General features: G+C 47.0%; 1 protein-coding gene and 1 long non-coding RNA gene across 13 annotated transcripts in view; one reads left to right on the top strand and one right to left on the bottom strand.

Moving 5' to 3' along the window:
- Positions 1 to 340: 340 nt before the first annotated feature.
- The window catches only part of PER2 (period circadian regulator 2), a 182,982-nt gene continuing 167,196 nt past the window's right edge, over positions 341 to 16,126 (bottom strand). For all 12 annotated transcript variants that reach the window (XM_075937506.1, XM_075937510.1, XM_075937505.1 and 9 more), the window contains 4 exons: positions 15,475 to 15,661; positions 14,420 to 14,612; positions 2,687 to 2,837; positions 341 to 871 (listed from right to left, as the gene is read on the bottom strand). In XM_075937506.1, the coding sequence (XP_075793621.1) occupies positions 725 to 871; positions 2,687 to 2,837; positions 14,420 to 14,612; positions 15,475 to 15,661 (678 nt within the window). In that variant the 3' untranslated portion in view covers positions 341 to 724. The remainder of the gene's footprint in view (positions 872 to 2,686; positions 2,838 to 14,419; positions 14,613 to 15,474; positions 15,662 to 16,126) is intronic.
- The window catches only part of LOC106732224 (uncharacterized), a 113,925-nt gene continuing 102,207 nt past the window's right edge, over positions 4,409 to 16,126 (top strand). Inside the window, exon 1 of the long non-coding RNA XR_012906200.1 lies at positions 4,409 to 4,988. This is a non-coding gene — a long non-coding RNA (uncharacterized LOC106732224). The remainder of the gene's footprint in view (positions 4,989 to 16,126) is intronic.

A 16,126-nucleotide genomic window follows, 5' to 3' on the forward strand; every position in this document is an offset into this window, starting at 1 on the left:
GTGCAAACTAATGGTTCTTATCAGCCTCTTGTAACTATTTAGTCTTTAAGGTGCTACGAGACTATTTGTTGTTGTTTAAGTTTTTCCTGTTACAGACTCTCTCTCTGAACCTTATCTACTCACTGTCTCTTTTTTTCTTCCTCCCCTCCATTTTTTTCCTTCTTCTTCCCCATCCCTCCCCTTCCCTTATTTATTCTTGGATCTAGACTTCCAACACTCCAGTCATCTGAAGAAGTGGGTTGTGCCCACGAAAACTCATGATACCATCTACATGTTTTGTTAGTCTTTGAAGTGCTACCAGACTATTTGTTGTTTATGTTTTTCTAGGAATTAACAGTGATTCCAAAATGTAAACTCAATTTAATGCTCCATTTGAAGAAAATACAATTAATCTAATGTATTTAGCAGCATTCACTAACCTAATTATCAAATCTATTGGCTTTCATGAAAGCTTCTCCAATTTAAAGAAATTTTTTAGGCATTTAGGTGTGAAAGTTTAATTATTTAAAATAATGATTTTTAATTCTAAAACTGTACCATCTTCAACTGTGTGCTAGAGAGATAATGGATTGTCCCATTAGATATTCATTCACAAACAATCTTTTTCTAGAACAAAAAATCCATTTGTTTTATAAACCAGATTCATTTAACTAGAAACAAGTTTTAAAACATGCTGATGCATCACTGTAATTTAAAGCAGTTGCTTTTTAAAGTGTGCCACATATTAGGTTTGTTCTTCACCAATTTTCAGGATAGCTAAATTGTTTTCTTCACTGGCTTCAATCATTTCATTAAGCTCCATTTCATGGACTTCTTCTTCATATGGTATATACAAGCTGTTACGTGTGTTTTCCTCACAATAAATACACTCCTTCAAAAGAAATAAGGTAGTGAGATATCCTCATAAAGCATTAAGTGAATCAATACTTGAAAGTTAGGTCGATATAGCTGTGTCATGTAGGCAGACACAAATTATGGTTATATGGGGTTCTGGGCCAGAGCAAAATGGGGGCCCTCTCCCCGCACATTTGGTCTGCAGCTCCACCACCGTTCTGCCCCTTCTCTCCCAGACCCCTCCCATTCCACCTCTCAGCAGCCCCCATTTGCTGCTTTCTGCCCCCAACCCCAAGCCAAGGGAAGCTTCTTCTCCCACCAGGGACCTACAGCTGCAAGAAGGAGTAAGAGCTCCCCCAGGCGTAAGACTGCCACAGGGAGCTATACATCATCCAGTCCCGGGGCAACAGCATTGGCTGGGCACTGGGGCTTCCCAGGCCGCCTCACACCTTCTGGGAGGGATGGGTGCTGGAGCTTCTCACACCCTGCATGCCCAATGCTATTTGGGCTGACTAGTGCCTCTCAATACTGGCAGGAGCCACCAACTAAAGGGGTTGGCATGTGAGTTTCCCACGTCTCTTGCCTACCCCCACCCAAGGGCCAATTATACTTGTGGGGAGAGCAGCATGGGGAGGGCTCTCCTCCTGTTCTCCTGCTGATCAAACGCCCTTCCTCAGCATGTTTTCCTGCTTCTCATCTTTTCTGGAAGCCAGGTCCTAGGTATGGAGTAGGATGGAACCACTCTCAGTGTCTGCTCCATGAAGTACAGCCAGCTGTCTGAAGGAGAGCCTGACTGGGAAGTGGAATCAGCAGCAGCTCACTCCCTTCCCCAGTTTCTGGGACAAGGGCCCAACAAGCTGGAGCCCCTCCCTTCCAGGTATGCTCTGTATGCTCCAGCAGCAGCCAGGGAGAGAGCCTAGCTGGAGAGGGGCAGCAGCCAGCCTCCTTGCCCAGGCTTGGCTTCTGAGGATAGGAACCAAACACAGGAGATGGTCTGCTGAGGTGATCCACTAAAATATTCTGCAACCAGGTAGAAGGCTGCTAGGATCATGTGGTGGTAATTGCATTAGTTCCAGAGATAAACAACTTCTTAGCAAAAAAAGGGATGAATTCCTGTCTGACATGACAAAAGATTAATGTGTTATCTGTCATGAGGATTATCTTTTGCTGAACCAACTTGTGTTAGTGAAAGAGAAGCTTTTGTGCTCAGGTTTTGTGTAGAAAGAAGAGTTTTGTGTAGCTTGAAAACTTGTCTCTTTCACCAACAGAAGTTGGTCCACTTAATAAATATTACCTCACCTCACCTTGTCTCTAATATCCTGGGACCAACAGTTACAACTCTGTAAACTGGACTGTCCATCCCTGTAGCATGCAAAGTAGTGCAGTGCAGGCTAGAAAAATGACTCTAAGCTCTAGCAAGTTTAATGCAACAACCTGAAGTTTAAAAATCTCTGAGGGGTATCTGTGTTAGTCTGTCATGTTAAAAAACACTTTAGCGACTAACCAAAATATATAGAATCATATACTTTTGTGGGAAAAACGCACTTAATCAGATATGTTCATCATCATACCAATTCATCTGATTAAGTGCGTTTTTCCCACAAAAGCTCATGATTCTAAATATTTTTGTTAGTTTCTAAGGTGCCACAGGACCATTCATTTTTAATCTGAAGTTTAACTTACAATAACTCACTGTATGTTAAACTCCAAATTATTGCACTAAAATTTATAGCTAAACTTGTCACTCCATGTAGCTCATCAAGCTTTCAGTGTAATGGAACTATAAACAGTCTCTCAACAGCAAAACAAAGACTGACATAATAAAGAGTAGTATTAAGCCATGTAAACTTACTGAATTAGCAATTGCTTTTGGAAGTCCACCTTTCTGGATCCATGGATGAACTTCAATAAGTTCTTTTTTTTGTTCTTCCGTAAACTTTGGCTGCAATTTCTGTATTTGCTTTAATTTCTGTTTGTCCTCTTTTAAAACCACTTCTACATTTCTAAAATATAATAATTTACAAATTGAACTTCAGTTTTAAGGACCTCAAGTCTAATTTTTATCTGGCTTGCATATACAAATAACATTTTAAAAGCCTCCCCACTGTCCCTTTAGAACCTATGTCATCTTTACAACCAAGTCTGAAACATGTTATGGTTGTGTCAGCATCTTTCCAAGTTTTCAGACAGACCATGCCTGCTGCTAGTTCTTTGCTTTCCTGAAGAGGTGAAAACATACTACCAGTTTTCAGAGTGACTCTTCAGAAACCTGCGGGCAGCATTTGTGAAACTAGCAAGACTGTTGTCAGGTGCACTCCTGCTGCAGCGTAAAAAAGCTCTGAGCGAAGGCAAATGCAGACACCTCTATTCAGTAGAGAAGAGACTGGATATCTGATTGGGAAGGGGGGGGGAAGGGTTTGAAGAGAAAAAAGGATATCGTTTCCTTTAAAACAGGCAGCAGAGTCAGGCAAATCTGGAGTTATCTGTGATGGACAGAAAACACCCCTCCTTTCTTGGACTAGAAGGGCTGGGAAATTTGGTTTCAGTGTTTAATTAAATTTGAACATTTACAAGTCATGTGCTGATATGGAAGATGAAACCCCAAAGCAAAGTCAAAGGACAGCACCTGTTAGGAATCCCAATACCTTTTCCTTTTCTGACAACAGGAACAGGAATAGATTGGCTTCTCACTTGTGTGTCACACTTCTACTGCCCCCATTGTCTTTCATATCAGCCTCTATGCTGGTAGGTTTAAATATCTGGTTATTAGACACTATTCACTGGAACAATACTTGAAACAATGAACTTTTGCAACTGTTGCTCCTCTTGCAAATTCCAATGCTTGCTCTATACCTAAGACTTAGTTTAAACTAATCATATATCACTGAGGGCCAAGTCAGTCCATGCTCTATGATGGAGTTAGGTCGACCTAACACCCTACCCAACCAGGCTGACCAAAGATTTGTTCCATTAACCTTGCTACCATTTCTTGAAGGAGTGGGTTTGCTACAGTAATAGAAAAACATCTTCTTCTGCTGTAGTAAGGTCTACACCACTGGTCTCCAACCTTTTTACACCCAAAATCACTTTTTAAATCCCAGAACGAGCAAAGACCTACCACCCCATCCTTTCCCCAAGACACCGTCCCTTCCTTGAATCCCTGCCTTCTCTATTCTCCTCCTCTCTATCACTTGCTATCCCCAGCCCTTATATACTCTACACTGCCACTTTTTTCCAATTCTTATATAGGATGAGATATTTCCAATATTTGGCCTGTCTAGACTGGACGAGACGTTAGAAAAACCCCTTCTTTTGGAATCCCCCTTATTCCTCATAGAATGAGGAAAAGGGAGTTACTCACCTCATGCAGTAACGAGTGTTCTTTGAGATGTCCCCCCCCATGGATGCTCCACTCTAGGTGAAGGGTCGCCCTGAGCCACAGATCGGAGCCTTGCAAAGCAGTTTCCCCCGTTGAGCCACGCATGCTCATAAGGTGTCTCGAGCCTTTCCCGCCTCCTGCAGCGTGTGGCTCAACCTCTTCCCTTTCAGTTCCTCATCTCTGCCCGAGTAATATAGACTCCAAGCAGAGGGGAGGAAGGGAGGGTCATGGAGCACCCATGGGGACACACCTCTCGAAGAACACTCATTACTGCACGAGGTGAGTTACTCCCTTTTCTTCTTCGAGTAGTGTCCCCGTGGGTGCTCCACTCTAGGTGACTACAAAGCAGTATTCAATATATGGCTGGAGGGAGCCGGAGTCAGTGTTTAGCAGTAGTGAAGAGTACCGCTGTAGAAACAGCTGAGTCATCTTTACGCTGAGGCAGGATAGCATAATGTTTGGCAAAGGTATGGTCTGAAGACCATGTTGCTGTCCGGTAAATGTCTCTTAAGGGGACATTGTTCAAAAAGGCTGTAGAAGCAGCCGTATATCGAGTGGAATGTGCTTGTGGCACTTGACTATGCTTGTTGAGATCCACTTAGAGATTCGTTGTGATGATATGGGTGTTCCTTTGGAGTGCTCGGCGATGGAGATAAAAAGTCTTTCAGATTTACGAAATGGTTTTGTTCTTTCTAGGAAGAAAGCTAGAGCCCTCCGGAAGTCCAGAGTATGCAGGCTGGCATCCTTCTGTGAAGCGTGCGGTTTTGGGAAAAAGGTAGGTAGTACAATTGGTTCGTAGACACGGAATTCTGTACAGACCTTCGGCAGGAATGTTGGGTGAGGTCTACGTATGACCCTGTCCTTCGTGAAAACTGTGTAAGGGGGTTCTGCCATTAATGCCCCAAGTTCACTCACCCTCCTGACTGAGGTGACAGCTAACAGGAAACAGACTTTCATTTAAAAAAAAAAAGGGGGAGGGGGGGAGTGGTATCGTTGCCAGTGGCTCGAATGGAGGTCTGGTGAGATGGTCCAGAACAAGATTTAGCTCCCACAATGGAAGCGTGTTGCGGAGTCCCTTTAGGAATCTCTTAGTGATGGGATGGACAAATATGGAGAAGCCATCCACCGAGGTGTGGAATGCTGCTATTGAAGATAGATGGACTCTTAAAAAAGAGATTGACAGTCCTGATGCTTTAAGGTCTAAAACGTGGTCCAGGACGGTAGTCAGTGGGGAGATATGTGGTTCTACTTTGGCCCGCTGACAGCAGTGGGAGAATCGTGACCATTTTTGCAGGTAGATTTTTCAAGTGGATTGTCTCCTACTATGGAGGAAGATGTCTTTCACTTGCTGAGAAAAGTGATTTTCTATCTCCAAGAATCAGACAGAAGCCATTCCTGAAAATATAGGGTATAGAGCTGTGGGTGTAGTATTCTGCCATTGTCCTGAGATAGCAGGTCTACTCGGTATGGCAGTGGATAAGGAGGCTGAAGCGCTAGTCTGTGCAGGTATGAGTACCAAGTTTGGCAGGACCATGATGGAGCAATCAGTATGACTAGAGCTCTGTCTCTGCAGATCTTGCATAGGACTCTTGGGATGAGCAGTATGGGAGGAAAGGCATAGTGTAGGGGAGCTGTCCATTTGATTAGACAGGCATCCCCTAGAGAATGTTTGTCAAGTCCTGCACGTGAACAGAATTGGGGGCACTTGGTGTTCTGGGTAGAAGCAAAGAGGTCTATAGGTGGCCATCCCCATTGGTTGAAAATTGAATTTGAGATGTCTGCATGCAACTCCCACTCGTGGTCCAAGGTAAAGTTACGACTGAGGGAGTCTGCTTTGGTGTTGTTCACCCCGGGTAGGTAGGATGCTACAAGGGTGACTTGGTTGCGGATGCACAAATTTCACAGGTGAATAGCTTCTGTGCAGAGGGAGTGGGAACGGGCTCCACCCTGTCTGTTTATGTAGAACATTGTGCAGATGTTGTCCGTTAGGATGCAGACTGTATGACTGGCAATGTCAGGAGCAAAATGTGCACAGGCATTCTTCACTGCCCTTCATTCAAGGAGGTTGATGTGCAGTAGCATCTTGCTTGGGGACCACTTGCCCTGGATTTCGTGACCATCCGTATGTGTCCCCCAGCTGAGCAGGGAAGCATCTGTGGTAATCTGGATAGTGGGTTCAGTTTGTTGGAATGGAACCCCCGCCAGGAGGTTGTTCGGCGTTGTAGGGATGCAAGAACGTTTGGTGGGACGGTAACTCTCTTGTTCTGAGTGTGTCATGACGGGATGTAAACGGTTGCTACCCAGAGTTGAAAGCATCGAAAGTGCAGGCGAGCATGGTGGACTGCCTAGATGGTGGAAGCCATGTGTCCCATTAGTCGAAGGCAGGTAAGTACTGTGGTGGTGGGAGTTGTGAGCATCACGGTTATAATTTCTTGGATAGTTATAAAACATTGTCGAGGTAAGTATGCTCGAGCTGTAATTGAGTCCAGGCATGTGCACATGAACTCTGTTTCTTGAACTGGGTGCAACGTTGATTTGTGATTGTTGATTAGAAGGCCTAAGTGATTAAGGAGAACTATGGTGGTATGTATCATAGAGGTGGTCTCTTCCTTTGATGACCCCTTTATAAGACAGTCATCTGGTAGGGAATATTACGACATTCTGTCGTCTGAGGTATGCGGTAACAACTGCTAGTACCTTTGAAAATACTCTCGGGGCTGATGAAAGGCCGAAAGAAAGAACTTTGTATTGAAAGTGTTCTGGGTCAAACGTAAAGTGAAGGTAGCGTCAGTGAGCTGGATGGATGTTTACATGAAAGTACGCATCTTGGAGGTCAAGGGCTGCGAACCAGTCCCCTTGATCTAGTACAGGAATGATTGTTGTAAGTGTGACCATCTTGAAACACTGCTTCTTGAGAAACTTGTTCAGCTTGCGGAGGTCTAATATAGGCCTCCAACTCCCGTTTTTTTTCTCTGTCAGGAAATAGTTTGAGTAAAACCCTTTCCCGTGAAACTCTTTGGGTACCCTTTCTATGGCTCCGATTGCGAGGAGCCGATTGATCTCTTGTTTTAGTAGGGTCTTGTGAGAGTGGTCCCTAAAGACGGATGGGGTAGGAGGAGGGGTAGGTGGAATAGCAGTAAGTGGGATGGTATAGCCTACTTGAATTATCTCTAGAACCCAGCGGTCCGATGTTATAGATTCCCATTGTGGAAGGAACGGGCGCAAACGGTGGGTAAATAGATGGCCATGTTGAATTGGTGCTAGATCGTAAGGGAGGTCTTGCAGACCCTCGACCACATCTTCAAATTTGCTGCTTGGAGGGTTGGGCAGCGGCCCTGGTGGGGTGACTTCTGGGAGCTCGTTGCCTTGGTCTGGTGTCCTCATAGGGCCTCTTATTATGGTCGAATATATTGACAGTATCTGTATCGGTTGTATGTGTTATATGGAGTGTATCGTTTGTGTTTGTACGGTGGCGTGTACATGCCTAACGTACGAAGTGTGGTCTTAGAATTTTTGCTGTTATGGAGCATTTTATCTGTAGTAGCTGCAAACAACTTTAGTTTGTCAAATGGCAAGTCTTCTACTTCGGGCTGGAGTTTACAGGGAACTCTGGATGACTGAAGCCAGGAAGCTCTACGCATCACCACCGCCGTAGCTGTCACTCTGGCTGCGGTGTCAGCAATATCCATTGCGGTTTGAAGAGTGGTGCAGGCGATCATGTGACCCTCATGGACTATTGCTTTCAAAATGGCTCTTTTGGACTCAGGGAAGTGTGGCATCAGTTCTCCTAGTTTTGAATAATTATTGAAATCATGATTTGCTAACAGAGCGGAGTAATTCGATATTCTGAGGTGTAGGGAAGACGAGGAGTATATTTTCTTGCCAAACAAGTCTAGCTTTTTGTGGTCTTTGTCCGCGCTGCCCGTCCTGTATTGCGGGAGTTTTGCTCGTTGTTATGCTGAGTCTATGACTAGGTAGTTAGGTTGTGGATATGTGAACAGAAAGTCGTTATCTTTTGATGGAACAAAGTACTTTGTCGATTTTCTTATTAGTTGGTTGAATGGATGCGGGTGTCTTCCACAAGTCCTCTGAAGTCTCCATGATTGCCTCGTCTATTGGTAGGGCAATCTTGCTGTGTAATGTAGGATGTAGGTTCTTTAGTAGTTGGTATTGTTTCTTTTGCACTTCTTGCAGGGAGACGTGTTGACTTGTCGCTACCCTCTTGAATAATTCTTGAAACTGTTTTAGGTAATCAATTGCTATAGTGTCTGATGGTATGACCACGTTGTCCGGTAACACGCTGGGATTATCAGAATGTGTGACGTTTATTGAGTAAATATCCGATTCATTGTCGGAGATTCGTTACTCCTCCTCCCCTGAATGTCCTGCAGGAGGTAGGGGCTGTGGTTGTGGTAAGCTTCTCCGGGATGGTGTGGAGTGGACTGAGGACTGACATCTGTATGGGTCCCAGTGATTCCAGGGCCCCCACTGTGGTGGATAAGATGGAGATGGATAAGGCCAGTATGGGTGCTATCGGGTTTTTTGTGGTGCAGCCGTATGGTGGTAGGAACGAGACCTCCTAGATGATGTGTGACGTGAGGAGTACACCGTGTGCTGGTCATCATCGGGCAGGGGAGGCTCATGAAGGGACATTGGTGATATAGACCTGGGAGGGGACTGTCTTGAGAGACCCCTCCCAGGTGAGTAATCAGGAGGAGGCTGGCATAGATGGTGCTGCCTGCTGTTAGTGTCAGACAGATCCTGGGGCTGTTCTGCAGCAGCCTCATCTAGCTGTGTATCAATGTGCACTACTGGTGTCAGTGTAAGGTCCCGGTAAGCATCTGAAGCTGGTGGTAGCTTAGGTGTGTGAGGCTTTTTCAGGTGCGGTGCTGCGACTTTCAGGGGCGCCGTGACTTTAAACGGCTCTGCCGCTTTCAGCAGAGCAGGGGCTTTCTGCGGTGCCGGGGCTGGAAGCGGCACTGTGGTCTGAAGCAGCGCCGAGGCTTTCTGCGGTGCTGGGGCTGGAAGCGGCACCGCGGTTTGAAGCGACGCCGGCTTCTCTTGCAGAGGCAGCTGCTTGGAGGGTTCCCGGCATGGCTTGGAGGTAGCGTGCACCGGTCCCGGTGTGGGGCGAGAGGATCTTCCCGCTGCTTTAAGTAGCAGGGGTCCTCATCGCTTGTACCTCTCCCCTGTTCTTTTGGGGAGGAGGAAGCCGGCAGAGAGCGGGATGGTGAGGCTCTCCTTTTGTGGGCAGTTTTGGGTGGCAGCGGGGGGAGGGGGAAGGAGGGCTCTTGCCGCGCTGACCCCTGTTCATTTGCCGGCTGCCGGGACTTTTCAAAGAGAATCATTCTCAGGCGGAGCTCTCTGTCTTTTCGAGCTCTCGCTGTGAGAGAAGAGCAGTGTGTACAGCTGTGGAGTCAATGGGTTTCCCCCAAACACCGAATACATTTTGAATGGCCGTCTGAAGCCGGCATAGGCTCACGGCAGTGGTCACATTTTTTAAAACCAGCTGAGGCAGACATAACCAAGGAGTTTCTGCCCCTTTCCTTATTCTGGTGATGATTTTCCTTGTTTTATTTGTTTCTGTCTGTCCTTTTCTTCTGGTTTACTTTATTTTATTTTTTGTGTGTTTGTTTTCTTCTGTTAAACAGCTGGGAGAGCCCCAGTCCAGGGCTTCGCTCTGAAGCGAGTTCAGTTCCCCAAGGGGGGAGTTTTATTAATTTTCTTCTTCTTATAACTTTTTGGGGGGGGGGGGGGGAAGACGAGGGAAATTAACTTGGAGCAAAAAGGGGGAGAACAACTATAACTAAGCTAAGTAAAAGGAAGGCAGTCTGAGAGACTCAGGGAGCTCCTGCTCACTCTGTCCGCTGATGAGGACGGTTAAAGAGGAACTGAAAGGGAGGGGATTGAGCACTGCAGGAGGCGGGAAAGGCTTGAGACGCCTCATGAGCATGCGCGGCTCAATGGGGGAAACTGCTTTGCAAGACTCCGATCTGCGGCTCAGGGCGACCCTTCACCTAGAGTGGAGCACCCACAGGGACACTACTCGAAGAAGAATATAGGGGTTACCAAAAGAGCATATTTGCTCTTCCACTAAAAAAAGCAGAAAAACAAAAGTATCCCTGGATGCGTAAGAGTTTTTCCAGGATATCTCTGGAATCCTGGAAAAACTCCTGCAGTCTAGCCATACCTTCACTGTGTTGATGTGTGGGCTCTGGGGTGGGAATGAGGGATTTGGGTGTGGGAAGGGGTGAGAGGTGCAAGCTCTGGGAGAAAATCTGGATGCAGGAGGAGATGGAGAAGGGGATACTGGCTCGGGGAGAGGGCTCCAGGCTGGCGAGCGTTGGGGTCAGATGGAGGGTTGCTGTACTAATGAAGCCACAGGCTTGTGGCTGTGAGGATGCAGGAATTTGGGCTGGGATATGAGGGGCTCAGGGAAGGGGGTTCCAGTGTATGATAGGCTCAGATCTACGGTCTGTGGAGGTGCAGGAGTGTTATAATGCTGTGGCCAGATGGGGGCTTGGCCCCAATTGGGGGTTTATTGGCCAGGCTTAATTTTCAAATAAAATACTATGTGAAACACAAAAAGTTTCTGCATTGTCTTTATTTATGAGAAGGGCAGGGAACCTGTTTTGAGTTAGGGGGTCACTGACCCACAGAAAAGTCAGTTGGGACCACACAAGGGAGATGCAAAAAAAAAACAAAAAAACAAAAAAACAAAAAAAACCAAAACAAAAAAAAACTCCTCCCAAAATCCCCCCCCCCCAGCCTCACTAATGTGGCCCCAACTGTGCTGGTAGGAGCAGGGAACATGGTACTGGGGAAGATTGCTAGTGGGTGCTGGGGCAGGAGACATTGTTGGGGTGAGGGCTGGGTTCTGCAGCAGGGCACATGGGAGAAGGAACAGGGTTCTACAGCAGGGGACAGAGTGCCAGTGGGGGCAGGGAGTCTCCTGCACCAGTCTCCTCCCAGGACTCCTCCCGCCCCCCCAGAGGAGGGAAGCCCCCGCACGCACACCTCTTCCGGGGCCAATTCCCCCTCCCGTAGAGGAGGGAAGCCATGGCATGCACCTCATCTGGGACTGCCCCCCACAAGTTCCGGCACACCACAGACCTGAGGGATGGGAGCAACCAGCGCACTTCCGAAACCCCTGGAAGTGGCACACAGCTGCAGGATTTCCATCCTTCCCACAGGAAGCCACCACTACCTTCATTGTCGCTGGAGGTAGGTAGTGGGGCTTCTCGGGGGTAGGGAGGAAATGGGGGGCCCACCCGAATGCCTCACAATCGACTGGTTGAGCCCTCGTGATCGATCAGTCAATTAACTGGTTGGTGACCACGGGTCTATGGGTACAGCGGTGCCACAATAGCATTTGTAGTGTAGGGATACACTAAGTCTATACAGGCAGTCCCCGACTTACGCGGATCCGACTTATGTCGGATCCGCACTTACGAACGGGGCTTTCTCGCCCCGGAGGTCGAGGTGGCGGATTGCTACCTGCGAGCTCCGGGGCGAGAAAGCCCCGTTCGTAAGCTGCTCCGGTGCCCCTGGTCTGCTGGAGACCGTCTCCAAGAGACCAGGGGCACCGGGCGGGTTCCCGCGCTTCTGAGGCTTTGCCAGAGCAAAGCCTCAGAAGCGCGGGGAACCGCTGCTGCTGCCGCTTCAGTCCCGGTGCCTGTGGTCTGCTGGGGACCGTCCCCAGCAAACCACAGGCACTGGGACTGAAGCGGCAGCAGCAGCGGTTCCCCGCGCCTCTGAGAGGCGCGGCACCCCGCTGCCGCTGCGGCTCTGCTCCCCATGTCCCTGGTCTGCTGGGGGGGGGGGGGGCGCAGCTAGTGTGCCCCCCCCCCCCAGCAGACCAGGCTTTTGTTTTGGGCCCTGGGGCAGAGTAGCTGGGGCGCTGCCAATTGGTCCTGCAGCGCCGCTCTGGGCACTACTGGACCAACCCGGCAGCACCCCAGCTGCTCTGCCCCAGGTCCTGATTCAGCCGCTGCTGGTCAGTTTCAGCAGCGGCTGAATCAGGACGCCTGGGGCAGAGCAGATGGGGTGCTGCTGGGTTGGTCCAATAGCACCGAGGAGCGGCGCTACTGGAGCAACCCAGCAGCACCCCAGCTGCTCTGCCCCAGGCGTCCCCAAGTCAGCTTCTGCTGAAACTGACCAGCGCTGACTACAGGAAGCCGGAAGCAGAGTTGCTCTGCCCCGGGCTTCCTGGAATCAGCTGCTGATCAGTTTCAGCAGCAGCTGACTTGGGGTCGCCTGGGGTTCTTAAGTTGATTCTGTATGTAAGTCAGAACTGGCGGTCAGTTTCAGCAGCGGCTGAATCTGGACGTCAGTTCCGACTTACATACAGATTCAACTTAAGAACAAACCTACAGTCCCTATCTTGTACGTAACCCGGGGACTGCCTGTATATTTATAACACATTAATAAGGGAGCACTCAAATTAAGCCCTACCCCAAGCTCTATAAAGCTATGGTTCACTGTCCAAACTCCCTTTCCACTTCTCACTGAAGATTAACAGGCTACTCTTTTCACACACCTACTTTATCAAAACTACAGAAACTGAGGGTATGTCTACACTACCCCCCTAGTTCGAACGAGGGGGGTAATGTATGCATACCGAACTTGCTAATGAAGCCCGGGATTTGAATTTCCCGGGCTTCATTAGCATAAAGCCGGCGCCGCCATTTTTAAAAGCCGGCTAGTGCGAACCCCGTGCCGCGCGGCTACACGCGGCATGGACTAGATAGTTTGGATTAGGAAGCCTAATCCGAACTATCTAGTCCGTGCCGCGTGTAGCCGCGCGGCACGGGGTTCGCACTAGCCGGCTTTTAAAAATGGCGGCGCCGGCTTTATGCTAATGAAGCCCGGGAAATTCAAATCCCAGGCTTCATTAGCAAGTTCGGTATGCATACATTACCCCCCTAGTTCGAACTAGGGGGGTAGTGTAGACAGAGAGAGAGAGAGAGAGAGAGAGAGAGACACAGACAGACAGACAGACAGACAGACAGGAAAATCTAAACAAATGTTTTAAATTAAGGATTAACTCATTGCTTGTGGGTCTTTGTCCTTCCTAACATGTACAATGTGGGACTTCGTGAGGAGCAAGTGACGTGTTTGTGTTGATAGGTTGAGGAAAGGATTTAGTCAGCAGGCAGGCCTTCAAATGTACAGGTTGGACCTCCCTGACCTGGCATACGCTTGGGAGCCGAGTGGCCCCAAAGGAGGGATTTTGCTGGACCAGGGGAGGCCATTTCAGCCCCCTCCCACTGGCATCCCAACCTGTCTCTGCTCCTTGCCAGGACTCCCGGTGGGCTCCCCATGGACGACCAGCCCTGCTGCCCCGCCATAGCAGCTCACGGACCTGCCACTGGAGTGCTCACCCTTGCCATGGCAAACTATGCCATGGCAAACCACCACAGCAGCACCAGCCTCGCCAGCCCGCAGTCCCGCCACTGGGATTCCCGCTTCCCTCCCCACCACAGCAGACTGCTGCTCAGCCAGGGTTCCCAATCCAGACAACCTACTGGGGCAGCAGCACTGTTGCAGCTCCCGACCTTGCCAGCCCTGCTGTGGCACCCCGCAGTCCCACTGCTGGGGATCCTGGCCTCACTGCAGCAGACCACCGCTCTGTTGGAGCCCATTGGTTTTTCGGCTACCCTACCATGGGCTCAGCCATACTCCTGCGGGAAGGGCTCCCTGTAGCCAGCCTGGATGGGTTTCCAGCCCCTGCAGGGCTCCTGTGTTTGGTCCTCCACCAGATCTCTTTGGTCCAGCAACATTCAGAATGCTTGCTGGACCATGGATATTGCCTGACCAGGGAGTCCCAGTTGAGAGAGATTCAACCAGTACTGTGATTTGTGTACTTCATTTACCACACAAAGCCATGCACTTCAAGTGACAGAAGTCTAACTAGTCAGATTAAAAGGAATTTTTAAGTATACAATTGTCAGTCAATAACTGTACAACGTCCTCAGCCATTACCATAGTGGAGAACCATTTGAATTTAGTTTCTATAATTATCAACAATAACCTTTCTAACTTTTTAGGTTAGTAAATAGAAAGTACAATAAAAAAGGAGTAAGCTTGAAAAGCAACTGCTTAGCCGATTCAGGATCAGATAATCTTTACTGAAATAGCAGGTTCCCTCTTCTCTCCCTGAGTACCTCTGCAGCTTATACAGAAATAAAAATACTTAAGAGTTACCGGGATGGTATCTGGTAAGTCATCATAACAGCATCATCTGTGTTTGCCATCAGTAACCAGATGGGATCCTGAAGGACATATTTAATGAAATGTTCACTGTTTCCCACTTCAGCGTTCTTTTTCATATGATGATTATTTTCTGAGGAGTCTATGCTTCCAAAATATTTGCTGGTATGACTTGTCTCACTACTCCCTTTAAAAATAATAAAAAAAGCTTTTGTAATAAATATAAGATGTTCCATTTTAATATATTGCTTCAACTATGCTTATTTCCATAACAGGTGAACCCTTTTAGCCAATCAAAATGCCAGATGGAAGTGTACAACAGATAACCCCTTACAAGGCTCTGAGAATGTTATTTATGTTACCCTATTTTCTACAATATGAAAACAAGGAAAATTTCCCACAATATCTGTTGCTGCTGAACATAGAGTAGAAAGTCTGGAATGATAAAAAGGCAAATAGAATACATATCCATTTTCCTATTAGCTATTACCCAGAAAAAACTGCAGCTAACAAAGGAACTCTATTGTTAGTCAAAACCCAGTTCAAAATAGGGCTGAACATTTTAGAGGGAAAATCTAAACACAGGACAGTGTTTCCCCACAAGTTTTTTTTATTAGTCTAAGATCTGAAGCTTTAGTTTTGATTAAAGAAACAAATATTTCTCAGTTTAAATTAGTTATTTTCAATAGAACATGAAGAAAAAATCATTTCTTGATCTGTCACAATTATCTCAAATATCTTCCTACCTGGCCTCACACAGCCTCTCTACAACTAAGATAGCATGTGTTAATGGTTCCAAATGTAGTCTAAAGAAGAACATTTAAATAAGAAATCAATGTTTCTCTATTTTCAATAAAATTAAAGCAGTCCAAGAAATAAAACTATGAAATTTTTGGCCATCATAAGATAATAACTGTACATTTTGTAAACAGATTAAAAATAATATGGGGTTACTGTAAAGCTTGCAGTCCAGGTGATATTAGCAATAGCTCACAATCCCCCTTCTAATGTTTCACAAGGCACAATTACATTCAACCAGTAAATGTTACCTGTTCTGCTCTCTGACATGACACAGCCATTGGATCCAGATCCTAATGACTCAGCAGCTGCTGATACACCACTTCCTGATGAAGCTGAGCCAGTGCCTGAACATGCATCCCCTTGAAGTAAAATATCAAGTATATCACTGGACATAGAGAGGGCATCACTATTTTGAGCTTCCATTGGAGAATCAATCTGAGTGAGCAGAAAAGTGAAATCGAGCTAAACATTTATGTTATGTACATGGGAAAGACTTCAGTTCTTTATATAAAGTTAAGCAAATATACCTTTTCATAGAGAAGAAGGACAGCTGCACAACCCACAGGTTGTCTGAATGGTGTATTAATTAAGCAGGTAGAAGGAAATTGGCTAATAGGTTGTCAGGTAATCTCTTAGTCAACATTTAGATTTCAACTACATAGTCTTTTTTTAACACAAGTTAAAGCTTAAGTATCTCTCTTCAATGTCAGGAAATTCTCAGAGGGACAGCATTAATGTACTTTACTGTGCTGAAGCCATCTGACTTCTGCAGCATCTATGTCCTACTGGGATTGAAAGAAGTGGCATTTGCTACCGTAGTTATCACTGTCATTGTGCACACTGGTTAAGAGGAGTAATAGAGATGTAGCCATGTTAGTCTGGTCTTGCTGAAACAAAAGA

Source organism: Pelodiscus sinensis, chromosome 10, assembly GCF_049634645.1.
Source record: "Pelodiscus sinensis isolate JC-2024 chromosome 10, ASM4963464v1, whole genome shotgun sequence".
Taxonomy (NCBI): domain Eukaryota; kingdom Metazoa; phylum Chordata; order Testudines; family Trionychidae; genus Pelodiscus; species Pelodiscus sinensis.